Consider the following 27,450-nt stretch of genomic DNA (forward strand, 5'->3'; position numbering starts at 1 on the left):
CTAAGGAGGTTCCAATCAATATTAGGGAAGTTAAAGTCAGCCATGACATTAACCCTGTTGCTTCTGCACCTTTCCAAAATCTGCCTCCCAATCTGTTCCTCCATGTCTCTGTTGCTATTGGGGGATCTATAGAAAACTCCCAACAAAGTGGCTGCTCCTTTCCTGTTTCTGACTTCCACCCAAAATGACTCAGTAGACAAACCCTCCTCGACGACCTCCCTTTCTGCAGCTGTGATACTATCCCTGATTAACAATGCCACTCCCCCACCTCTTTTACCTCCCTCCCTATTCCTTTTGAAACATCTAAACCCCGGAATATCAAACATCCATTCCTGCCCCTGTGATATCCAAGTCTCCGTAATGGTCACAACATCGTAGCTCCAAGTACTGATCCATGCTCTAAGTTCATCGCCCTTATTCCTGACACTTCTTGCGTTAAAATAGACACACTTCAACCCATCATACATTGTTGAAGGAGCTGAAGATGGTTGGGCCTAAGACGCTACCCTGAAGAACTTCTGGGGTTTAGATATTTGGCCTCCAACAACCGCAGCCACCATCTTTTGTGGTAATTGAAGTGTCTGGGACATTAGTTGTAAGGTATGATTTGATGAGTATGATTGTTGGGCTGTTGCTTGACGCGCATGTGAGACATCTCTCCCAATATTGGCACAAGTCCCTTGATGTTAGTAGGGAGGGCTTCGCAAAGTCAGCTGGGCAGGGTGTGCCATTGTCATTTCCGGTGCCTAGGTTTATGAGCGTATGAGCAGCTAGGGGCTAAATTAAAAAGCAGCACCTCAAAGGTAATACTCTGTGGATTATTAAGTGAGCCACGATCAAATTGGAGTAGCGTAAATAAAATTAGAGAATTAACTGTGTGGTTCAAAGTTTGGTGTGACAGAAAAGGGTTTTGATTCATGGGGCACTGGCATGGGAAAATGGGAGCTGTGCCATTGGGACAGTCTTCACCTGAACCATGCTGGGACCAGTTTTCTGGCGAGCCGTAGAACAAGGACAGTAGAGAGGGCTTTAAACTAAATAGTGGGGGGGGGGGGGTGTGGGATCAAGTGAGGGAAGATGTGATACATTATAGAGAGAGGACAAGGCAAGAGAGCAAGGTAGCATTAAGGGAACTGATAATCTGAGTGTGGCAGCAAGGGACAGTGTACAAACTTGAGTGCGCCAGCCGTTAAGGCTAGAGGTTGCGAAGATAATACTGAATTAAAGGCACTCTATCTGAATGCAAACAGCATTGGCCACAAGGTTGATGAATTGACGGCACAAATGGAAGTAGTTCATGGAGGTCTGATCAAATTGCCATTGCGGAGACATGGCTGCAGGGAGATCAAGGCTGGGAACTGAATGCCCAAGCGTATTCAACATTTAGGAAAGATAGGCAAATAGGAAAAGGAGTGGGATAGCGTTGTTAATAAAGGATGAGGTCAGTATGTGAGAGAGAGGGGATCTTGGATTGGAGGATCAAGATTTAGAGTCAATTTGGGTGGAGCTAAGAAACCGCAAGGAGCAACAAACATGAGTCGGAGTTGTTTATCGGCCATCTAACAAGTGGCAATGGTATAAATCAGGAAATTAGAGGTGCATTTAACAATAATCATGGGGGACTTCTGTGAATGTTGAGGAGGACGAATTCCTTGGATGTATGAGATGATTTTCCAGAACAGTATGTTGAGGAACCAACTAGAGAACAGACTATTTTAGATCTGGTATTGTGCAATGAGAAAAGGCTCAAAAATAATCTCGTCGTAAAGGAGCCTTTAGGAAGAGTGACCATAATATGATAGAATTTTACATTAAGTTTGAAAATGATGTAGTTCAGACCAAAACTAGGGTCTTAAATCTAAATGAAAGAAACTACGATGGTATGTGGGCAAATTGGCTGTGGTAGATTGGGAAGCCACATTAAAAGGTATGATGGTAGACAGGCAATGGCTAGCATTTAAGGAATTAATACATGACTTACAACAACATTTGCATTCCTTTGAGGCACAAAAAACCCACAGGAAAGGTGATCCAACCATAGCTGAGGAGTTAAAGATAGTATTTGATCAAAGGGAGAGGCTTATAAACTTGCTTTAAAAAAGTAGTAAACCTGAGGATTGGGAGCATTTTAGAATTCAGCAAAGGATCACTAAGAAACTGATAGAGGGGGAAAATAGTAAGCAGGTAAACTAAGGAGAAACACAAAACAGACTGTAAAAGCTTCTATAGGTATGTAAAAAGGAAAAGACTAGCAAAGACAAATGTGGGCCCACTACAGGCAGAGACAGGAAAATTTGTAATGGGGAATAAGAAGATAGCTGACAAACTAAACATAGTTTGTGTCTGTCTTCACGGAGGAAGATGCAAAAAAAAAAAATCCCAGGAATACTAGAGAACACCAGACTAGCAAGAATGGGGAACTAAAATAAATTAATATTAGTAAAAAAAAAGTAGTACTGGAGAAATTACTGGGGCTGAAAGTTGATAAATCCCCTAGACCTGATGATCTGCATCCCAGAGTGTTGAAAGAGGTGGATGTAGAGATGGTGGATGCATTGATAGTCATCTTCCAAAATTCTACAGATTCTGGAATGGTTTCTGCAGATTGGAAGGAGGGGAGAGAAAACGGGGAACTGATATCTGTAGTAGGGAAACTGCTAGAATCTATTATAGTGTGAGATAACTGGGCATTTAAAAAAATAATGGTCGGATTGGGCAGAGTCAACAAGGATTTATGAAGGGGAAATCATGTTTGACAAACCTGTTGGAGTTTTTTGAGGATGTAAGTAGCAGAATAGATGAATGGGAACCAGTGGATGTGATGTATTTGGATTTTCAGAAGGCTTTGAATAAGGTCTCTCACAGGAGGTTAGTAAGCTAAATTAGAGCACATGGGACTGGGGGTAATATACTGGCATGGGTTGAGAATTGGTTAATGGACAGAAAACAGTAGGAATAAGCAGGTATTTCTCAGGTTGGCAGGCTGTGATTAGTGGGGTACTGCAAGGATCAATGCTTGGGCCACAGCTGTTCACAATCTATAACAGTAATTGTGGATGTGGGGAGCAAATGTAAATTTTCAAGTTTTCTGATGACACAAAACTAGGTGGGAATGTGAGTTGAGGTGGATGCAAAGAGGCATCAAGGGATTTAGACAGGCCAAGCAAGTGGGCAAGAGCATGGCAGACAGAATATAATGCAGAAAAATGTAAAGTTATCCACTTTGGTAGGAAAAACAGAAATGCAGAGTATTTCTTAAATGGTGAGAGATTGGGAAGTGTTGATGTCCAAAGGGACCTGCGTGCCCTTGTTCATGAAAGCTAATATGCAGATGCAGCAAGCAATTAGGAAGGCAAGTGGTATGTTGGCCTTCATTGCAAAAGGATTTGAGTACAAGGGTGAAGAAGTCTTGCTGCAATTGTATATAGCCTTGGTGAGACCACAGCTGGAGTATTGTGTACAGTTTTGGTCTCCTTACCTGGGGAAGGATATACTTGCCATAGAAGGAGTGCAACAAAGGTTCACCAGACTGATTAATTCCTGGGTGGCGGGATTGTTGTCCGAGGAGAGATTGAGGAGACTGGGCCTGTACTGTCCAGAGTTTAGAAGAATGAGAGGTGATCTCATTGAAGCATACAAAAGACTCAACAGGGTAGATGCAGGAAGGATGTTTTCCCCTGGCTGGGGATTGGGAGTCTAGAACCAGGGGACACAGTCTCAATAGAGTCAAAGAGAGATCCAGCACTGAAACAGGCCCTTTGGCCCACCGAGTCTGTGCCGGCCATCAACTACCCACTTATACTAATCCTACATTAATCCCATATTCCCTACCACATCCCCACCTTCCCTCAATTCTACTACCACCTACCTACACTAGGGGCAATTTACAATGGCCAATTTACCTATCAACCTGCAAGTCTTTGGCTGTGGGAGGAAACCGGAGCACCCGGAGGAAACCCACACGATCACAGGGAGAACTTGCAAACTCCACACACCCAGTACCCAGAATTGAATCCGGGTCGCTGGAGCTATGAGGCTGCGGTGCTAACCACTGTGCTGCTCAAGGAGGTCATTTAGGACTGCGATGAGGAAGAATTTCTTCAGAGGGTGATGAATCTTTGGATTTCTCTACCCCAGAGGGCTGTGGAAGCTCAGTCATTGAGTACATTCAAAACCGATCAATAGATTTCTAGATATTAAAGATATCTAGTGATATGGAGATAGTGGGGGCAAATGGAGTTAGAAGATCAACCATGATCTAGTTGAATGGCGGAACATGCTCGAAGGACCTACTTCTCCTATTTCCTATGTTCCTACGCAGGGTGGTCCATCCGACTTTATTCTTTTTCGCCTTTTCTGCAGCTGAGTGGCTTGCTAGGCCATTTCAGAGGGCATTTAAGAGTCAGCCACATTGCTGTGAGTCTGGAGTTACATGTAGGCCAGACCAGGTAGGAACGGCAGATTTCCTTCCCTAAAGGACATCAGTGAACCAGATAGGTTTTTATGGCAATCTGGTAGTTTCATGGTCACCATTGCTAAGACTAGCTTTTAATTCCAGATTTATTAATTAATTGAATTTAAATTCCGCCAGCTGCCGTGTCCCCAGAGCATTCGTGTGGGTCTCTGGATTACTAGTCCAGCAACATTACCACTATGCCCCTGTTCCCCCAGATCTGCCCGTTCCCCTATTTCATTGAAATTTCAAGCAGGTTGCAGCAGAATGTTTTGCAGACCAGCTGCTGAGATTATGATTCAGGGAGCTGGCTATTGGCAAATACTAGTTGTGGCAGCTACTTTTGGTGGTTTAAAGAATTACTGGTGGATCCACGACGTCAAGACTGTCATGAGCAGAGCCGAAGAGGTTCGAGAGGCGACGAGACCAAAACGTTGAAGGAAAGACTGCATTGCTCGCTAGCGACAAGAAGGCGTTAAATCAGTGACGGCATCTTTGAGGACAGGAGCTGGAAATCTACCTGATGAAGTTCAGAGCTTTGAAGAACTTTTGTGGCTGTTGGGCGCCGTCTTTGCTGAGTGGACTGCCCAGTAAATCCATGATATCTATCTTTGTTGTATCTGATGATTAACGTGTAATCTGCAAACTATATATCCTTGATTTGTCTGTTATTTCATGTTTAATTCATGTTGATTTTGGTTTTATTAGAGTAAAAGTTATAAAAGTGAAATCTTGTCCATCTAATTCTTGTTATTGGGGCTGTTCGGTAAAGGCGGTTCTTTTGGTTTGTTGATCTCCACGGGGAACATAACGAAGGAATGTTGCATGAAGAGAAGAAGCTATTCATGAAGTCAGCAAGAATTGGGCTTGTAAAAAGTTCAGGAGTTGGGTTGCAATAGGGTCAGCTGCAGACATGTACAAATTATATAGTTCGCCAGCAATACAAAGCAGTAAACAGTAAGGAAAAGTTAAATCCAGTAAATTAATTCAAACTTAATTGAGAGGACATGGGGACACAGGTTCAAACCAGGAAAAGCCAAATTTAGGACGGATGCCAAGAAGTTCTTCAGGAGTGAACACTACATAGAATGCATTTTCAGGTAAAAAAAAAATGGAAATAAACAGCCTGGAATTAATTTAATAAATGATTGGGATGCTACATTGAAGAGCAGTAGAGTCTTTCTAGATGGATGTCAAAGACAACATCAGGGGCATTTACCAAATGTAGATCAGTAGTAATTTCTAAATCCAAATTGAATTTTTGTTTTGTTTCTTCCTATCTTGACTCTTGTCTTTTCTCCGCTGGTCCAGTCTCTTCCCACCTACATCCGTGACTCTTCCGACGCCCTACGTCATTTTGACAATTTCCAGTTTCCTGGCCCTAACCGCCGCCTCTTCACTATGGACGTCCAATCTCTCTACACCTCCATCCTCCACCAGGACGGTTTGAGGGCTCTCCACTTCTTCATTGAACAGAGGCCCAACCAGTCCCCATTCACCACCACCCTCCTCTGCCTAGCTGAACTTGTTCTCACATTGAACAACTTCTCCTTCAACTCCACTCACTACTTTTCAAGTAAAAGGTGTTGCTATGGGTACCCGCACGGTTCCTAGTTATATTGTGGGATATGCTGAACATTTCTTCCAGTCCTACTCAGGCCCCTCCCCCAACTCTTTTTCTGGTGCATTAATGACTGTATCGGTGCAGTTTCCTGCTCCCGTCAGGAACTAGAAAACTTTATCAACTTTGCTTCCAATTTTCACCCTTCTCTCACCTTTACATGGTCCATCTCCGACACTTCCCTTCCCTTCCTCGACTTCTCTGTCTCCATCTCTGGGGATAGGCTGCCTACTAATATTCATTAAAAGCCCACCAACTCCCACAGCTACCTCGGCTACACTTTTTCACGCCCTGCCTCCTGTAACGACTTCATTCCATTCTCCCAGTTTCTCCATCTCCGACACATCTGCTCTGATGATGCTACCTTCCACGACAGCGCTTCTGCTAAGTCTTCCTTTTTCCTCAACCGTAGATCCCCCCCCCCCCCCCCCCCCCCCAAAACTGTGGTTGACAGGGCCCTCAACCGTGTCCGGCCCATTTCCCGCACCTCTACTCTCACCCCTTCCCCTCTCTCCCAGAACCGCGACAGGGTTCCCCTTGTCCTCATTTTCCACCCCACCAGCCTCCATATCCAAAGGACCATCCTCCGCCATTTCCGCCACATCCAACGTGATACCACTACCAAAGGCATCGTCCTCTCCCTTCCCTGTCAGCATTCCGAAGGGTCCGAAGGGATCGTTCCCTCCATGGCACCCTCGTCCACTCCTCCATTACCCCCACCACCTTGTCCTCTTCCCACGGCAACTTCCCCTGCAATCGCAGGAGGTGTAATGCCTGCCCATTTACCTCCTCTCTCCTCACTATCCAAGGCCCCAAACATTCCTCTCAGGTCAAGTAGTGATTTACTTGTACTTCTTTCAATGTAGTATACTGTATTCGCTGATCACAATGTGGTCTCCTCTACATTGGGGAGACAAAACGCAGATAGGGTGACCGCTTGGTAGAACACCTCCGCTCAGTCCGTAAGCTTCCTTTTGCTGGCCATTTCAACACTTCCCCCCCCCCCCCTGCTCTCATGCTCACATCTCTGTCCTGGGATTGCTGCAGTTTTCCAGCGAACATCAACACAAGATCGAGGAACAGCACCTCATTTACCGATCAGGCACACTACAGCCTGCCGGTCTGAACATTGAGTTCAATAATTTCAGAGCATAATGGGCCTCCCTTTTTATTTTATTTTTTTTGTTTTTCTTTTTTATTTGTTTTATTTTGTTAGTTTGTTTCTACTGTGCCTACCCACTTTTTTTTCATGTTTGTGCTTGGGGCCAGAGCTGTTCATTTTACTGTCAATTGATACCCTCTCTGTACTAACGCTGTGTCTTTCACCACACCATTAACAGACTGTTTGCCTTTGTTCCATGACCTTCTGGTCAGTTATTCTCTGTGACCTTGTCCTATCATCACTTTCTCTTCTGTTATCTCTTGCCCCGCCCCTGCTTTACTTGCTTAAAACCTTTTACATTTCGAATATTTGTCAGTTCTGATGAAGGGTCACTGACCTGAAACGTTAACTCTGCTTCTCTCTCCACAGATGCTGCCTGACCCCTGAGTATTTCCAGCATTTCTTGTTCCTATTTCAGATTTCCAGCATCTGCAGTATTTTGCTTTTATTATAATTGAATTTTTGTCTGTTCTGTCATAGAAACATAGAAAAATCGGAGCAGGAGTAGGCCATTTGCAGCTGTTCAAAAACAAAAATATTTGGTTCCCAGTGTAGTGGTGGATATTGTATGATGCCACTAACTCTCTGATCTCGAGTAGCCACCTTTCTCTGGGGCCAGGCCACTTGTAGCTTCGTGTACATGATAAAATCATCTTCATGCTGTTTTTCATTGTGCTGATCCTGGAATAATTGTGGGTGAATGGTTTTGATTTTTTCACCTTTTGGCCACCGTTTAATCATTTTGAGGGCAAACAAAATAGTTTACAACCACATTGTAACTAAACATGATTCGTGCACTACTTCTCTTCCATATGTTTTCAACCTTGCCTTTGAAATTTGCCTCATGACACTTGTTTTTATTTCTTCAAACTTTAGTCCCATCTGGCAATGGTTCAGAGATGGCATCCAGTTAACAGATGCAAGCCATTACACGTTTAACAACAAAGACCGCAGTTTGACCCTGAAAAGTGCCAGTCCTGATGATAACGGTGTTTATTACTGCTGTGCGAGGAATGCTGTGGGAAGCGTTTGCAGCAATGATAACTTCACTCTGATAATCGTTGGTAAGTAATGAGTTGAGTTTTGCTAGTCTAGATCACTGCATTATAGAGCATTAGAATAGATTTAATATAAACTGCACTCAGTTAACATGTATAATAAGGGATGCTGATAAGGGATGGGATCAGTACATTAGTAAGGGAGGATCTCAGATCGGAAGAACAAAATGTGGAATTTGTTTGGGTGGAGCTAAGAAACTGCAAGGGGCAGCAAACATTGGTAGGAGCTGTTGATAGGCCACCAACCAGTAGTGGTATTGTGGGGCATGGCATTAATCAGGAGATTAGAGAAGCATGTAGCATGGATAATACAGTAATCATGGGTGACTTCAATCTGCATGTAGGCTGGGTAAATCTAATGAGCATTAATGCTGTGGAGGACGCGTTTCTGGTGTGTGTTAGGGATGGTTTTCTAGAGCAGTATGTTGAGGAACCAACTATAGAACAGGCTATTTTAGATTTAGTATGATGTAATGAGAAAGGGCTAATTAATAATCTTGTAAAAGAACCTTTAGGGATGAGTGACCATAATATGATAGAATTTTACATTATGTTTGAAAGTGATGTAGTTCAATCTGAAGCCAGGGGTGTTAAATGTGAGCAAAGTAAATTTATGAAAATATGAGGAGCAAATTGGCTGAAGTGGATTGGGAAAATACTTTAAAAAAAATATGACCATACATAGGCAATGGATATTCTTTAAAAGAAATACTACATAGTTTACAGCAACTATACATTCCTTCAAGGCACAAAAACCCCAAAAGTTAAGGCTGTCAGCCAAGGATAACAAAGCAAGTTAAGGATTGTATAAGATTAAAAGAAAAGGCCTATTAAGTTGCCAGAAATAGAGTATATCTGAGGATTGGGAGGTTTTTTGAATACAACAAAGGAGGACCAAGAAACTGATAAAGAAAGGGAGACTAGAATATGAATGTAAGCTAGCAGAAAATATGAAAAGGACTGTAAAAGCTTCTATAGGTACGTAAAAAGGAAATGTTTAGCAAAGACAAATGTGGGTCCATTACAGGCTGAGTCAGGAGAATTTATAATGGGGAGCAGAGAAATGGCAGAGAAGCTAAATGATTACTTTGTGTCTGTCTTCACTGAGGAAGATGCAAGAAATCACCCAGAATTAGAGATTCAAAGGATATGGGGAAATGAGGAATTGAAGGAACTTGCATTAGTAAGAAGGTTGCATTGGAGCAATTAATGGGGCGGAAGGTTGATCAGAACCCATAACCTGATATTCTACATCCCAGAGTGTTGAAAGAGGTAGTTATGGAGATAGCGGATGCATTGGTGATGATCATCCAAAATTCTATAGATTCTGGCATGGTTTCTGCAGATTGGAAGGTCGCAAATGTGTCTCCACTATTTAAATAGGGAGGGAGAGTGAAATCAGGGAATTACAGACCTCTTAGCCTTGCATCAGTCATTTGGAATTTTTTAAAAATTCATTCTTGGGATTTGGGTTTTGCTGGTAAGGCCACATTTATTGGCCCATCTCTAATCGCCCTTGAGTGAGCTGCTGTCTTGAAACAATGCAGTCCATCTTTTTTTTTATTCATACATGGGATTTTTTTTTTGAGCGTCGCTGGCTAGGCCAGCATTTATTGCCCATCCCTAATTGCCCTTGAGAAGGTGGGAGTGAGCTGCCTCCTTGAACCCCTGCAGTCCATTTTGGGTAGGTATACCCACAGTGCTGTTAGGGAGGGAGTTCCAGGATTTTGACCCAGCGACCGTGAAGGAACGGTGATATATGGTGGATGATGTGTGATTTGGAGGGGAACTTGCAGGTGGTGGTGTTCCCATGCATTTGCTGCCGTTATCCTTCCAGTTGGTAGAGGTCGTGGGTTTGGAAGGTGCTGTCTAAGGAGCCTTGGTGCATTGCTGCGGTGCATCTTGTAGACGGTACACACTGCTGCCACTGTGCATTGGTGGAGGGCGTAAATGTTAGTAGATGGGGTGCCAATCAAGCGGGTTGCTTTGTCCTGGATGGTGTTGAGCTTCTTGAATGTTTTGGGAGCTGCACCCATCCAGGCAAGTGGCGAGTATTCCATCACACTCCTGACTTGTGCCTTGTAGATGATAGACAGGCTATGGGGAGTCAGGAGGTGAGTTACTCGCTGCAGGATTCCTAGCCTCTGACCTGCTCTTGTAGCCACGGTATTTATATGGCAACTCCAGTTCAGTTTCTGGTCAATGGTTGCCCCTAGGATGTTGATAGTGGGGGATTCAGCGATGGTAATGCCATTGAATGTCAAGGGGAGATGGTTAGATTTTCTCTTGTTGGAAATGGTCATTGCCTGGCACTTGTGTGGCACGAATGTTACTTGCCATTTATCAGCCCAAGCCTGGATATTGTCCAGGTCCTGCTGCATTTCTACAGGGACTGCTTCAGTATCTGAGGAGTTGTGAATGATGCTGAACATTGTGCAATCATCAGCGAACATCCCCATTTCTGACCTTATGATTGAAGGAAGGTCATTGATGAAGCAGCTGAAGATGGTTGGGCCTCGGACACTACCCTGAGGAACTCCTGCAGTGATGTCCTGGAGCTCAGATGATTGACCTCCAACAGCCACAACCATCTTCCTTTGCACTAGGTATGACTCCAGCCAGCGGAGGGTTTTCCCCCCGATTCCCATTGACCTCAGTTTTACTAGGGCTCCTTGATGCCATACTCGGTCAAATGCTGCCTTGATGTCAAGGGCAGTCACTCTCACCTCACTTCGAGTTCAGCTCTTTTGTCCATGTTTGAACCAAGGCTGTAATGAGTTCAGGAGCTGAGTGGTCCTGTCGGAACCCAAACTGGGTATCACTGAGCAGGTTATTGCTGAGCAAGTGCTGCTTGATGGCACTGTTGATGACCCCTTCCATCACTTTACTGATGATTGAGAGTAGGCTGATGGGGCGGTAATTGACCGGGTCGGACTTGTCCTGTTTTTTGTGTACAGGACATACTTGGGCAATTTTCCACATTGCAGGGTAGATGCCAGTGTTGTAGCTGTACTGGAACAGCTTGGCTAGGGGCGCAGCAACTTGTGGAGCACAGATCTTCAGTACTATTGCCGGAATATTGTCAAGGCCTGTAGCCTTTGCAGTATCCAGTGCCTTCAGTCGTTTCTTGATATCACGCGGAGTGAATCGAATTGGCTGAAGTCTGGCATCTGTGATGCAGGGGACTTCAGGAGGGGGCCGAGATGGATCATCAATGAAGCACTTCTGGCTGAAGATTGTTGCAAATGCTTCAGCCTTATCTTTCGCACTGATGTGCTGGGCTCCCCCATCATTGAGGATGGGGATATTTGTGGAGCCACCTCTTCCAGTGAGTTCATTAATTGTCCACCACCATTCACGGCTGGATGTGGCAGGACTACAGAGCTTAGATCTGATCTATTGGTTATGGGATTGCTTAGCTCTGTCTATCGCATGCTGCTTACGCAGTTTGGCACGCAGATAGTCCTGTGTTGTAGCTCCACCAGGTTGACACCTCATTTTAAGATATGCTGGTGCTGCTCCTGGCATGCACTCCTGCACTCTTCATTGAACCAGGGTTGGTCTCCTGGCTTGATGGTAATGGGAGAGTGGGGGATATGCCGGGCCATGAGGTTACAGATTGCGGTGAGTACAATTCTGCTGCTGCTGATGGCCCACAGCGCCTCATTGATGCCCAGTTTTGCAGTCTTGGATCTGTTCGAAATCTATCCCATTTAGCACAGTGGTAGTGCCATGCAACACGAAGGATGGTATCCTCAATGTGAAGGCGGGACTTCGTCTCCACAACGACTGTGTGGTGGTCACTCCTACCAATACTGTCATGGACATTTGCGGTCAAGTATGTTTTCCCCTCTGGTTGGTTCTGTAAATCTCAGTTCTTTTTGCATTCAGTCTGGTTCAGTAAATATACTGAGTCGGATGTGTAGGTAAAATCAATTACTTTATTTGCGCACTTAGCCGGCTGACTTACTCTAATAAGTGGCTTCAAGGGGATTTGGAAAGACTTACTGAGTGAGCAAGAATGTGGCAGTTGGAATATAGTGTGTAAAAATGTGAGGTTATCCACTTTGGTAGAAGGAATAGATGTGCAGAGTATTTCTTAAATGGTAAGAGATTAGAAAGTGTAGATGTACAAAGGGAGCTGGGTGTTCTTGTCAATAAGTCACTGAAAGCTTGCATGCAGGTACAGCAAGCAATTAGGAAGGCTCATGGTATGTTGGCTTTTATCGCAAGAGGATTTGAGTGCAGGCGTAGTCAAGTCTTGCTTCAGTTGTATAGAAACTTAGTTTGACTGCACCTGGAGTACTGTGTGCAGTTTTGGTCCCCTTACCGTAGGAAGGATATTATTGCAAAAGAGGGAGTGCAACGAAGGTTCACCAGACTTGTTCCATGGGTGGCGGGACAGTCCTATGATGCGAGATTGGGGAAACTGGACCTGTATTCTCTAGAGTTTCGAAGAATGTGAGGTGATCTCATTGAAACCTACAAAATACTTATAGGGATAGACAGGGTAGATGCAGGTAAGATGTTTCCCCTGGTTGGGGAGTCTAAAACCAGGGGACAATTTCAAAATAAGGGGGAAGCCACTTAGGACTGAGATGAGGAGAAATTTCTTGACTGAGGGTTGTGAATCTTTGGCATTTTCTACCCCAGAGGGCTGTGGAAGCTCAGTCATTGAACATGTTTAAAGCAGAGATTGACAGATATCTAAATACAAATAACATAAGGGGATATGAGAATAGTGTGGGGGGAAAAAGGCATTGAAATGGATGATCAGCCATGATTGTATTGAATGGTGGAGCAGGCTTGATGGGCTGAATAGCCTACTTCCTATAAATAAACCTAGAAAATTAATTAGTTTTGAGTAATTTTGGAAATTAGGGGGTCAAAGCTTTTCATAGTGAATGTCTGAAACAAGGTCCCAGAAGGGCAATTGATTGCTTTAAAAGAGAGTTAATTGATTATTTAAAAAAACAACAATTTACTATGTCTCGCTGTTTTCTGTCCTTAAGCCAATTTTTTTTTATCCAATTGGATACTGACCCTCCTATTCCATGAGCCTCAATTTTGTTAACCAGCCTTTTATGTGGCACCTTATCAAACGCTTTCTTAAAATCCATATAAACAACATCCAGTCATTCCCTTCGTCAATTTTCTCTGTTACTTCATCAAAAAGTTTGGTTAGATTAGTCAAGCATGATCAGCCTTTTACAAATCCATGCTGGTTATCCTTAATTAACTCAAACCTCACTCGTGTCTGTTGATTTTTTTTCCCCCGATTATCGTTTCTAAAACCTTACCTACCACTGATGTTAAACTAACTGGCCTGTAGTTACACCCTTTCTTGAACAAGGATGTCACATTTTCCACACTCTAATCCTTTGGCACTTTCCCTGTATCCAAGGACTATCGTGGCAAGCCCTTCGGCTGTCTCCATCCCCAGTTCTTTTAGCAACCTGGGATGCAAGCCATCTGGACCAGGTGACCTATCTACTCTAAGCATAGCCAGCCTTTCCAGTACCGCCTCCCCCTCAATTTTTATCCTATCCATTGCCTCTACTCTCTCCACTTCTACCGATGTTTTGTCAGACTCCACTTCCTTAGTACTCATTAAGTATATTAGCCTTGCCCTGCGCCTCAAAGCATATATTACCCTCTATCCATAATAGGCCCCACTCTGCCTCGTTTACTATTTACATGACGTAGAAGATTTTGAGTTCCCTTTTATGTCGACTGCCGTTCTAGTTTCATATTCTCTCTTTGCCAGTCTTATTTTCCTCTTCACGGCCCCTCTCAACTTATTGTATGTGGCCTGGTTCTCACTTGAAGAATTCACCTGACATGCATCATACACCCACTTCTTTAGTTTCGTTATAATCTCTATTGCCCAGTATCCAAGGAGCCCTGTTTTTGGCTCCCTGACCTTTCGACCTTGTTGGAATGTTCCTAGCCTGTACCTGAAGCATCTCTTCCTTAAAGATAACCCATTGTTCCGATATAGTCCTGTCAGTCGTTGGTTGCATTTTACCCTGGCAAGATCCCTTCTCTTCGTGTTGAAATGAGCTCTCTTCCAATCTAGACGTTGGGCAGAATCGCCTTTTTAATCCTCAGGACTGTTCTCAAATCTGTTTTCCAAAATATTAATGTAAAACAGTTATCTTCCTTTAGGTTTTATTCTGGTGATTATTGCTTCTGCCTACTTACTGTGTGAATACTGGGAAATGCATTATTGCGTGTATATTTAAGATGTATTAACCAGCTACGTAGATTAGTCTAATGGACCTTTACGCTAAGTGATTGAAATATTACAGTATATGTGTTCAAGAGAAATGGACTTGTGTAATTTTCAAATGTCCCCTATCATATATCTGGACTACTTTTTTAATTTATCCATTGACGGAATGCAAGAAATGTAACTTTTTTTCTATTATAATGTCTCTGCTGGTAGTCTGTTATTGAATGAGTGTTTTAGTTTTAGCTGAATTAATGCAGGTGCTTAAGATTGAACATCAGATACGAGTACAATAGCTGTTTATAATTTGACACACCGTGTTGCAGTAGCTTTGAAAGTTGGTCATGTTTTAACATGAAGTTCCTTTATTTCCCTACATGAAGTCCACCTTTTCTTTGACCTTATGGGAGTCAGTTGCCAGCGATCGCCAGAGCTGGCGGGCAACCATAAAGGCGGGGTTAAAGCGTGGCAGGTCGAAGAGACTTAGCAGTTGGCAGGAAAAAAGACAGAAGCGCAAGGAGAGAGCCAACTGTGTAACAGCCCCAACAACCAATTTTATCTGCAGCACCTGTGGAAGAGTCTGTCACTCTAGAATTGGCTTTTATAGCCACTCAAGGCGCTGCTTCACAAACCACTGACCACCTCCAGGCGTTTACCCATTGTCTCTCGAGACAAGGAGGCCAAAGAGAGAGATTTAAGTAGAAGCCAAAAAGTGCAAATAAGATCGAAATGCTGATGCACAGCCTGAGGCCTTGACACTGTTGATTGATGTTGATCCTCTGTTAAATGGGCTCAGCACAGTAGTGACTGGAGGTGGGAACTTGGTTTACAAAATCTGTTTGTAATTAGTAACGAGGATCAAATTGTTTAATATTTTCCTTCATGCTGTCCTGGAAACAGTGACTCATGCTGCAGCTCTACAGTACTGTACCCAAATAGCCATGCTTCATATGTGAGTCTAGACGATGTTCATCAGGTAGGGTTTCAGTTGTACCTTATTACTGTTGTATACTCATTTGTTCATCAAAAATATTTCTGCATTGATTGCATGGTTTTCCATTGGGTAGGTGATAGTGTCTTGGACTTTAGGATGGGAGTTTTGGGAATGTCTCTGTGGCTCCCCCACATAAAAGAGTTGATTGCTAATTTTGGTTAGAATTCAACTGCAGCCAACTTGAAGAATTTGATGTTTCCTTGAAGAGCTAGACCAGTGCTTCAGCTATGCCTGTATATGACTTCCTGCTCACTTGTTCCCTACTGTAATTGAGAACTTGTGCATTGATCAAAATTCAACTGTAAGAAAGGACGTTAGTTTATTTTTATTACTTTAATTCTAGTGGGAGTTTTCCAACTTTTAATTCGTCAAAAGCCAGAAAAAAGCAGGTTAAATTCAAAAATAAAACTATTCGGGAGGTCACTAAACTAAAAAGCAGAAAGCTAGCAAAAGAGCAGATTGTTAAATGATAGCCCATAATTACATACATTTGTTGTGCTGGGTCTCTTAACGGCGCTCCACTTCCGTTTCAAAGTTGTTTAACAATTATGCTTTCACGACACATTCTGGTAAGGGCATTCATGCTTCAACAATCATCTGTATAATAAAACAAGAACTCCTAACATAGAACAGTACAGCACAGTACAGGCCCTTCGGCCCACGATGTTTTGCCGAACCTTTAACCTACTCTAAGATCTAAGTAACTATCTACCCTTCATTCAACTATCATCCATGTACCTATCCAAGAGTCGCTTAAATGTCCCTAATGTATCTGCTTCTACTACCTCCGCTGGCAGCGCATTCCACTCACCCACCCCTCTCTGTGTAAAGAACCTACCTCTGACATCTCCCCGAAACCTTCCTCCAATCACCTTAAAATTATGCCCCCTGGTGATAGCCCTTTCCACCCTGGGAAAAAGTCTCTGACTATCCACTCTATCTATGCCTCTCATCATCTTGTACCCCTCTATCAAGTCACCTCTCATCCTTCTTCGCTCCAGTGAGAAAAGCCCTAGCTCCCTCAATCTTTCTTCGTAGGACATGCCCTCCAGTCCAGGCAACATCCTGGTAAATCTCCTCTGCACCCTCTCTAAAGCTTCCACATCCTTCCTATAATGAGGCGACCAGAACTGAACACAATATTCCAAGTGTGATCGAACCAGGGCCTTATAGAGCTGCAGCATAACCTCGCGGCTCTTAAACTCAATCCCCCTGTTAATGAAAGCCAACACACCATACGCCTTCTTAACAACCCTATCAACTTGGGTGGCAACTTTGAACGATCTATGGACATGGACCCCAAGATCCCTCTGTTCCTCCACACTACCGAGAATCCTGTCTTTAAGCCTGTATTCCGCATTCAAATTCGACCTTCCAAAATGAATCACTTCACACTTTTCCAGGTTGAACTCCATCTGCCACTTCAGTCCAGCTCTGCATCCTGTCAATGTCCCGTTGCAACCTACAACAGCCTTCCACACTATCCACAACTCCAGCAACCTTCGTGTCATCGGCAAACTTGCTAACCCAGCCTTCCACTTCCTCATCCAAGGCATTTATAAAAATCACAAGCAGAGGTCCCAGAACAGATCCTTGTGGAACACCACTGGTCACCGAGCTCCATGCTGAATACTTTCCATCTACTACCACCCTCTGACTTCTATGGGCCAGCCAATTTTGTATCCAGACAGCCAACTTCCCCTGTATCCCATGCCTCCTCACTTTCTGAATGAGCCTACCATGGGGAACCTTATCAAACGCCTTGCTAAAATCCATATGCACCACATCCACTGCTCTTCCTTCATCAATGTGTTTTGTCACATCTTCAAAGAATTCAATAAGGCTTGTGAGGCATGACCTGCCCCTCACAAAGCCATGCTGACTGTCTCTAATCAAACCATGCTTTTCCAAGTAATCATAAATCCTGTCTCTCAGAATCCTCTCCAATAATTTGCCCACCACTGACGTAAGACTGACTGGTCTATAATTCCCAGGGTTATCCCTATTCCCTTTCTTGAACAAGGGAACAACATTTGCCACCCTCCAATCATCCGGTACTACTCCAGTGGACAGTGAAGAAGCAAAGATCATCGCCAAAGGCGCAGCAATCTCCTCCCTCGCTTCCCGTAATATCCTTGGGTATATCCCGTCTGGCCCCGGGAACTTATCTGTCCTCATATCATTCAAAATTTCCAGCACATCCTCCCTCTTAACCTCAACCTGTTGAAGCATATCAGCCTGTTCCACGCTGTCCTCACAAACGACCAGGTTCCCCTCTCTAGTGAATACTGAAGCAAAGTATTCATTTAGGACCTCCCCTACCACCTCCGACTCCAGGCACAAGTTCCCTCCACTATCCCTGATCGGCCCTACCCTCACTCTGGCCATCCTCTTGTTCCTCACATAAGTGTAGAACGCCTTGGGATTTTCCTTAATCCTACCCGCCAAGACTTTTTCATGTCCCCTTCTAGCTCTCCTAAGTCCATTCTTCAGTTCCTTCCTGGCTACCTTGCAACCCTCCAGAGCCCTGTCTGATCCTTGCTTCCTCAACCTTAAGTAAGCTTCCTTCTTCTTCTTGACTAGCTGTTCCACATCTCTTGTCATCCAAGGTTCCCTACCATCCCTTCCCCTAACCTCTCCCTATTTTGGTGATTAAGTTAAATGTATGATCTCCAGTTGAGTGTAACCATTTTTATTGGAGTTTAAAGAAGGAGCATGCAGTAAAGAATTTGATCTTTTTTCTGTCCATCTTCTTGAGTGCTTTTTGTAAATGAAGTTCACTTAGATCTTCGATAGCACCTCCCAAACTCTCAACTTCCACGACCCAGAAAGATGAAGGCAACAGATGCATGCCAACACGAGCACAAAGTTCTCCTCTCAGTCACAGATGATCCTGACTTGGATATGCATTACATTACTTTGGTAAAAGCAAAATACTGCGGATGCTGGAAATCTGAAACAAAAACAAGAAATGCTGGATTCACTCAGCAGGTCTGGCAGCATCTGTGGAAAGAGAAGCAGAGTTAACGTTTCGGGTCAGTGACCCTTCTTCGGAACTGACAAATATTAGAAAAGTCACAGATTATAAACAAGTGAGGTGGGGGTTGGGCAAGAGATAACAAAGGAGAAGGTGCAGATTGGACCAGGCCACATAGCTGACCAAAAGGTCACGGAGCAAAGGCAAACAATATGTTAATGGTGTGTTGAAAGACAAAGCATTAGTACAGATTAGGTGTGAATATACTGAATATTGAACATCAAGTGCAAACCTGAAGAAAAACAACCTGAAAAAAACAGTGGGTAAGCAAACTGAACAAACTAAGATGAAATGAAATAAATGCAAAAAAAGATTGTAAAAAATGTAAAAAGGAATGCAAAAAAAAAAGGGAAGAAAAAATAACTAAAAATGACTAAAAATGAAAGTAAAGTGGGGGGCTGTCATGCTCTGAAATTATTGAACTCAATGTTCAGTCCGGCAGGCTGTAGTGTGCCTAATCGGTAGATGAGATGCTGTTCCTCGAGCTTGCGTTGATGTTCACTGGAACACTGCAGCAATCCCAGGACAGAGATGTGAGCATGAGAGCAGGGGGGAGTGTTGAAATGGCAAGCAACCGGAAGCTCAGGGTCCTGCTTGCGGACTGAGCGGAGATGTTCCGCAAAGCGGTCACCCAGTCTGCGCTTGGTCTCCCCAATGTAGAGGAGACCACACTGTGAGCAGCGAATACAGTATACTACATTGAAAGAAGTACAAGTACATTACTTTGGTAGTTGCTAAGTCAAAATCTCTACTCATAGCATTGTAGGAATGAGCCCGGCCAGGTGGTCGAAGTTTCAATCGGGGAGCCTTTCGGGAACAGTGACCATAATTCCATAAGTTTTAAGGTACTTGTGGATAAGGATAAGAGTAGTCCTCGGGTGAAGGTGCTAAATTGGGGGAAGGCTAATTATAACAATATTAGGCAGGAACTGAAGAATTTAGATTGGGGGCGGCTATTTGAGGGTAAATCAACATCTGACGTGGGAGTCTTTCAAGCGTCAGTTGATTAGAATCCAGGACCAGCATGTTCCTGTGAGGAAGAAGGATCAGTTTGGCAAGTTTCGGGAACCTTGGATAACGCGGGATATTGAGAGCCTCGTCAAAAAGAAAAAGGAAGCATTCGTAAGGGCTGGAAGGCTAGGAACAGACGAATCCCTTGAGGAATATAAAGACAGTAGGAAGGAACTTAAGCAACGAGTCAGGAGGGCTAAAAGGGGTTATGAAAAGTCATTGGCAAACAGGATTAAGGAAAATCCCAAGGCTTTTTATACGTATATAAAGAGCAAGAGGGTAACCAAGGGAAAGGGTTGGCCCACTCGAGGACCGAGAAGGGAATCTATGTGTGGAGCCAGAGGAAATGGGTGAGGCACGAAATGAGTACTTTGCATCAGTATTCACCAAGGACAAGGACTTGGTGGATGATGAGCCGAGGGAAGGGAGTGTAGATAGTCAGTCATCTCGTTATCAAAAAGGAGGAGGTGTTGGGTGTCTTGCAAAGCATTAAGGTAGATAAGTCCCCAGGGCCTGATGGGATCTACCCTGGAATACTGAGGGAGGCAAGGGAAGAAATTGCTGGGGCCTTGACAGAAATCTTTGCATCCTCATTGGCTACAGGTGAGGTCCCAGAGGACTGGAGAATAGCCAATGTTGTTCCTTTGTTTAAGTAGGGTGGCAAGGATACTCCAGGAAATTATAGGCCGGTGAGCCCTACGTCAGTGGTAGGGAAATTATTAGAGAGGATTCTTCGGGACAGGATTTACTCCCATTTGGAAACAAATATACTTATTAGCAAGAGACAGCATGGTTTTGTGAAGGGAATGTCGTGTCTTACTAATTTGATTGAGTTTTTTGAGGAAGTGACGAAGATGATTGATGAAGGAAGGGCAGTGGATGTTATCTATATGGACTTCAGTAAAGCCTTTGACAAGGTCCCTAATGGCAGACTGGTACAAAAGGTGAAGTCACATGGGATCAGAGGGGAGCTGGCAAGATGGATACAGAACTGGCTCGGTCATAGAAGACAGAGGGTAGCAGTGGAAGGGTGCTTTTCTGAATGGAGGGATGTGACTAGTGGTGTTCCGCAGGGATCAGTGCTGGGACCTTTGCTGTTTGTAGTATATATAAATGATTGAGGAAAATGTAGCTGGTCTGATTAGTAAGTTTGCGGATGACACAAAGGTTGGTGGAGTTGCTGATAGTGATGAAGATCGTCAGAGGATACAGCGGGATATAGATCGGTTGGAGACTTGGGCGGAGAAATGGCAGATGGAGTTTAATCCAGACAAATGTGAGGTAATGCATTTTGGAAAGCCTAATGCAGGTGGGAAGTATACAGTAAATGGCAGAACTCTTAGGAGTATTGACAGGCAGAGTGATCTGGGTGTACATGTCCACAGATCACTGAAAGTGGCAACGCAGGTGGATAAGGTAGTCAAGAAGGCATACGGCATGCTTGCCTTCATCGGTCGGGGCATAGAGTATAAAAATAGGCAAGCCATGCTGCAGCTGTACAGAACCTTAGTTAGGCCACACTTAGAATATTGTGTGCATTTCTGGTCGCCACAGTACCAGAAGGACGTGGAGGCTTTGGAGAGGGTACAGAAGGGGTTTACCAGGATGTTGCCTGGTCTGGCGGGCATTAGCTATGAGGAGAGGTTGGATAAACTCGGATTGTTTTCACTGGAAAGACCGAGTTGGAGGGGCGACATGATAGACGTTTACAAAGTTATTAGCGGCATGGACAGAGTGGATAGTCAGAAGCCTTTTCCGAGGATGGAAGAGTCAGTTACCAGGCGATGAAGGTTTAAGGTGAGAGGGGCAAAGTTTAGAGGGGATGTGCGAGGTAAGTTGTTTGCACAGAGCGTGGTGAGTGCCTGAAACTTGTTGCCGGGGGAGGTGGTGGAAGCAGGTACCACAGAGACGTTTAAGAGGCATCTTGACACATACATGAATAGGATGGGAATGGAGGGTTACGGTCCCCCAAAGTGCAGAAGGTTTTAGTTTAGGCAGGCATCAAGATCGGCGCAGGCTTGGAGGGCCGAATGGCCTGTTCCTGTGCTGTACTGTTCTTGTTCTTTGTACTATCACACGAACTTCAGCAATTCAAAAAATGGCCTCATCACCACCTTCAAGAACAACTAGGGATGGCACTGAATACTGCCTTCTGAGAAATGTCTGCATCCCAAGAATTAATTTGTTCGGAAATGAGTATGAAGATGATGAAATAGGGCATATGTAATTATATATGTCAGGTGAATTCAGCAACAACAGCTTGTATTTATATAGCAACTTTAATATAATAAAACATCCCAAAGCCCTTCACGGAAGCCTTACAAAGCAAAATTTGACATGGCCATAGAAGGCGATATTGGTGCAGATGGCCAAATGCTTGGTCAATGAGGTAGTTTTGAGGAGCATCTTCAAGGAGGAAAGAGTTAGAGAGGTTTGTGGGGGGAGGTGGGTGGTGGGGGGGGAAACTGGGGAACTCCAGAGCTTGGGGCCTAGGTGGCTGAAGGGACGCCACCAATGGTGGAGTGATTAAAATCAAGGATGCTCACGATGCCAGATATAGCTGAGCATAAATATCTGTGAAGGAGATGGGGAGGGTAAGGATAAGAATTTTAAAATCAAGATGTTGCTTGATTAGGAGCTAATGTCGGTTAGCAAGCACAGGAGTGATCGGTGAGTGGGACTTGTGTATTTAGATATGGACAGCGGAGTTTTAAAACGCCTCAAGTTTTTGAAGGGTAGATTGTAAAAGGCCAGCCAGGAAGGACGGTAGCGTTGTGGTAATGTTACTGGCTAGCAATCCAGAGACCCAGACTAATGCAGACAAGCCTTCAAATGCCACCACGACAGTTGGGGAAATTTAAATTCAATTCATAAATCTGGAATAAAATGCCAGTCTCAGTAATTATGAAACTTCTGGAAAAGCCCATCTGCTTCACTAATGTCCTTCGGGGAGGAACTCTATCTTTACCTGGTCTCGCCTACGTGTGAATCCAGACCGACGGCAATGTGGTTGACTCTTAACTTTCTTCTGAAATGGCTTAGCAAACCACTATCAAACTGCTACAGGAGGAAAACAAACTGCAGTGTTTCAAATGGTCGCTAACCACCACCTTCTCGAGGTTAATTAGGGATGGGAAATAAATGCTGTTCTTGCCAGTGAAACCCACATCCGAAGAACAAATTTTTTTTGAAAAAACTGTATTGAAATAGTCAATTCTGGAGGTACCAAAAGTGTGGGTGAGGGTTTCAGCAGTGGGTGAGCTGAGGCAGGGGCAGAATCAGGAGACATATGGAAGTGGAAATAGGCAGTCTTTGTAATGGCACAGCTATGTGGTAGGAAGTTTACCTTGGGGTCAGATATGACGTCAAGGTTGCAGACAGTTGCTAGGGAAGTTTCCAGCCAGGTCCGAAGACAAAGACGCCAGCCCTTCCAATATTGGGCGAAATATCTGCTCATCCAGTACTGGATGTCGGATAAGCAGTCTGATAATTTAGCAACAGTGGAGGAGTCGAGTGAAGTGGTGGTGAGGTAGGAGGAGGACAGGAAGTGAAGCCATTGTAAGTGATACTCTGGCTAAGATTAGATAGTTAAGAATGGAACCAAATGAGAGCAGTCTTACCCAGCTGGACGATGGAGAGGCGTTGGTTGACCACGCAATCTTCCACCATGTCGAAGGCTGCAGGAGGATGAGGAGGGATAGCTTCGCTCTTTCGAGATTAATAGAAATGAAGCTGAAGGGCAAGGATAGAGGTTGACAGATTTAATGGCGACTTGTTGCTTCAGCTTACAAATGCTAACTGTGCAAGAGAACTGAATCATGAGATTGTCATCAGAGGAAGTGATGCAATTACATGTTAATATAAACATAGTTAAATATATTTAACATACTAACAAATACACGATCACAATATTCCCTTCCCTTAAATGACAACTCCATATAGCATAATAACTATGTATATGAATAAGCAATTTTTGAGATATAAGGAATTTGACATCTATATAAACTATTCAACTGTAACAACTTTTGGAACACTCCTCTCAGTGTTGGGACCATACTTGTCATCGGGTGACTCGACTGGACCTTGTGACAATATGTAGCTGTGTTCTTGAACTGTCTGTCCTCTCCTCCTGAAGATTTCCTGGGTGGATTGTCCTCAGGTGTCGGTGTGTTGCTCTTCGTCTGCAAAACGTATGCTTATGTGATGCTGGTTGGTCACCGTTGTGCATGGCTAGCAGAGTCCCCTGAGCTGATGTGGATTCCTTTGCAGTACTGCACCATTTGGTGGTGTCATCTCATAAGAAATTGGTTCTTTGCACACCTTGGGCACCTCTGCTGAGACCCATGTCTGTTCTTGCAGGTGTCGGATCCTCGCCTCTGGCCAATGTATAGTAGTGTTAGTTCTGCACCCACATGCACGTCATTTGCATTTTTCATCTTGTCTCTGACGTAACCGGTCTGTGATCAAGGACGACTTGGTGAGATGATTGGTTGTGTGGTTCCTACTGGTCAACCAAACAGAATCTCAGTAGGTGATGGCAGTCGAGAATCTAATGGCATTGCGTGAACATGCAATAATGCAACTTCGATATTTTGTCCACTTTCTAAATGCTCTGATAGTGATTTGATTGCCCTGACCATATGACTGGCCATCCCAATCGAATGAAGATATCGGGGTGATGACGTGACATGGTTGATGGACTGCCATTCTCACCCATCCTGGAATGGTTTTCCCGTGTGGACAGTTGTTGGATGCTACTTCTACTGGGGCACCAAAAAGACTGAAGATGGCACTAACAGCGTTGGCCACTGCTGTACTCGATGCTTCTCTAAGCTGCTGCGCAATAGGAAATTTGGAGTGATAGTCACTAGCAGATAGTTTTCTCTGCCCACAGCACAAATGTATTGCTAACTTCGTCCATGGGGATGGTGGTATGTCATGTGGTTGGAGGGGTTCTTTCTCTTGATTTGCTTGGTGTTCCTGACATGCATCACAAGGTCTCACCATCTGGCCACTGTCCTTACTGATGCCGGGCCAGAACACTGACTTGTGAGCAAGTTGTCTCGTCTTCTCTATCCTGGTGTCCTTGGTGGAGCTGTCCAAGTATGTCGAACAGAAGTGTCGTTGGGATGAGTATTTGGTACGCGTTGACTAGTACTCCACTGGGTATACCGATTTTTGTCTCTATGGTCAGTACATTTTCAGATCTGTAGGGGTCTCCTGAATGGTCTTGGCCAACCCTCTACAATGATCTGCCACAGAGCTTGGAGTATGGGGTCTTGAAGTCTCCCTCTGGAGTACCTATCTCTCGTTTTGACCAAAGCACACGAGATCTACTGAGTAGACTTCGTCCACCTGGAAGTTGAGTGGTATGGCTCTTGTCTACTTAGTGTCTGATGGGAACATCTGACTACTGGGTTTGTATCTGACATCTCAGTTGTAGCCCTGAATCTTGATGAGTAACCTCTGGAGTGGAGTGAGCGGTTTTCTCTAGATCATCTCCAGCAGCTTATAATTTATCTCGACCGTGAACTGTTTCCTGAATAGGATTGTGTGGAACCTGGTGATCCCGAAGACGAGCAAGAGGTTTTTGTTCGATATTGGAGTAATTTGCTTGTCCTGGAGGCAGACTTTTTGAACCAAATACTACATGCTATTTTGAAGACATGCACCAAGACCTCTCTGTGATGCGTCCACTTCTAATGTTACCTTCCGAGGATCATAATATTGAAGACATGACTTGGCTGATGGTGATTGTTTCAGTGCATTGAATGCATATTGGTGAGTGTCCTGCCATAGGATTGGTGTATCTTTCTTCAATTTTTAGTGAAAATGCCTTCTTGGTGAAGCTTGGTATGTATGTCTTTTGGAGGATGTCCTTGTCCTGCAGTGTCGGCATTGACCGGATGTCTTTCATCTTCCCAGGATCTGGGTGGATACCTGAGCTTTTAGTAAATAGCACCAAAAAATTTGTCATCTGCCTTACTGGAGCACTTCTTGCTGTTGAAAACCAAACCTTCACATCTGGCAGTCTCCATTAACAAGTGTAATTTTCTGTCATGCTCTTCTTCATTGTCCTCCAACAGCAATGTCGTCTGGAATATGCACACAGCCTGGGACTCGTTCCATTATCCAGTCCGTATGCTGTTGAACTATGTACTGGCTGACTGGCCCAAATGATAAATGGAGGAAGCAGTACCTGCCAAAATGAGTTCTGAACATAGATAGCTCTTGACAAGTGTATGGGCCAATATCTGTTTTTGCTTCTAATTTGGAAAAGTGTTTCGTTCCAGCAAATGATGGGTTTACCTCTTCTAGCGTTGCTATTTTAGGAGGGCATTTCTTTAAGGCTTTGTCTGCCGTCCTCTGGTCTAAACATAGTTGAATTAAACCATCCTTCTTGATTGCAGTAGTGATGGAACTGCACCAGTCCATGTGGTGTTGGTGTTGGGGAGACAATGGCATAGTGGTAATTTCACTGAACTAGTAATCCAGAGGTAAAAAGGCTCCAAACACTCCTTTCAGGTGAAGCGGCGATTTACTGGTGGTACTTTCAATGTAGTATACTGTATTTGCTGCTACAATGTGGTCTCCTCTACACTGGGGAGACCGAACGCAGACTGGGTGACCGCTTTGCGGAACACCTCCACTCAGTCCGAAAGCATCCGGTTGCTGGCCATTTCAACACCACTCCCCCTCCCCCCACCTCCCAGTTTCAGTGCTGTATCTCTAAATCTAAATCTAAAGCTCTTATGCTCACATCTGTTTCCTGGAATTGCTGTAGTGTTCCAGTGAACATCAATGCAAGCTCGAGGAACAGCATCTCATTTACCGATTAGGCACACTACAGCCTGCCGGACTGAACATTGAGTTCAATAATTTCAGAGCATGATGGGCCCCCCATTTTACTTTTATTTTAGTTATTTTTCTTTTTTTCTTATTTTTTGTGTTTCTACTGTGTCTACCCACTTTTTTTTTTCATGTTTGTGCTTGTAGCTGCTCAGTCCATTAACACCCTATCTGTACTAATGCTTTGACTTTCAACACATTAACATATTGTTTGCCTTTGCTCCATGACCACCTCGTCAGCTATTCTATGATCTTGTCCTATTTACACCTTCTCCTTTGTTATCTCTTGCCCCACCCCCTGCTTTACTTGCTTAAAATCTTTTACTTTTCTTGTATCTGCCAGTTCTGAAGAAGGGTTACTGACCTGAAACTTTAACTCTGCTTCTCTCTCCAAATATGCTGCCAGACCTGCTGAGTATTTCCAGCATTTCTTGTTTTTATTTCAGATTTCCCGCAGCTGCAGTATTTTGCTTTTATTATAGTAATCCAGAGGCCCAGGCTAATGTCCTGAGGGCACTGGCTCAAATCCCACCACGGCAGCTGGTGGAAATTAATTAATAAAAAGCTGGAATTGAAAGCTAGTCTCAGTAATGGTGCCAAACTTATCAATTGTCGTAAAAACCCATCTGGTTCACTAATGTCCTTTAGTGAAGGAAATCTGCTATTCTTAACTGGTTTGGTCTACATGTGACTCCAGACCCACAGCAATGTGGTTGATTCTTAACTGCCCTCTGAAATGGCCTAGAAAACCACTCAGTTGTCGAGGGCACTCGGGAATGGGAAATAAATGCTGACCTTGCCAGTAAGGCTAGCATCCATCCCAGAACAGATTTTTTTTTTTTTTAAACTCATCAAATGCCTTAGTTTCCCATTCCATCCAGTTCTATCTCAATTTTTCTCAAATGTGCACGCTGCATTTTCGCAGTAGGTTGATTGACACCACCTTTTAAGGTGTAGAACTGCTTCCCTGTGGAAATTCCCAACTGATAAAACCGGTCCAGTGCAACCTCTGGAGGCCTTCTACCGATCCAAT

General features: G+C 44.0%; 1 protein-coding gene across 4 annotated transcripts in view; it reads left to right on the forward strand.

The window, feature by feature from the left end:
- The window catches only part of LOC137366035 (inactive tyrosine-protein kinase 7-like), a 583,411-nt gene that overhangs the window by 311,930 nt on the left and 244,031 nt on the right, over positions 1-27,450 (forward strand). For all 4 annotated transcript variants that reach the window (XM_068028160.1, XM_068028157.1, XM_068028158.1 and 1 more), the window contains one exon: positions 8,113-8,300. In XM_068028160.1, the coding sequence (XP_067884261.1) occupies positions 8,113-8,300 (188 nt within the window). The remainder of the gene's footprint in view (positions 1-8,112; positions 8,301-27,450) is intronic.

This window comes from Heterodontus francisci, chromosome 3, assembly GCF_036365525.1.
Source record: "Heterodontus francisci isolate sHetFra1 chromosome 3, sHetFra1.hap1, whole genome shotgun sequence".
NCBI lineage: Eukaryota > Metazoa > Chordata > Chondrichthyes > Heterodontiformes > Heterodontidae > Heterodontus > Heterodontus francisci.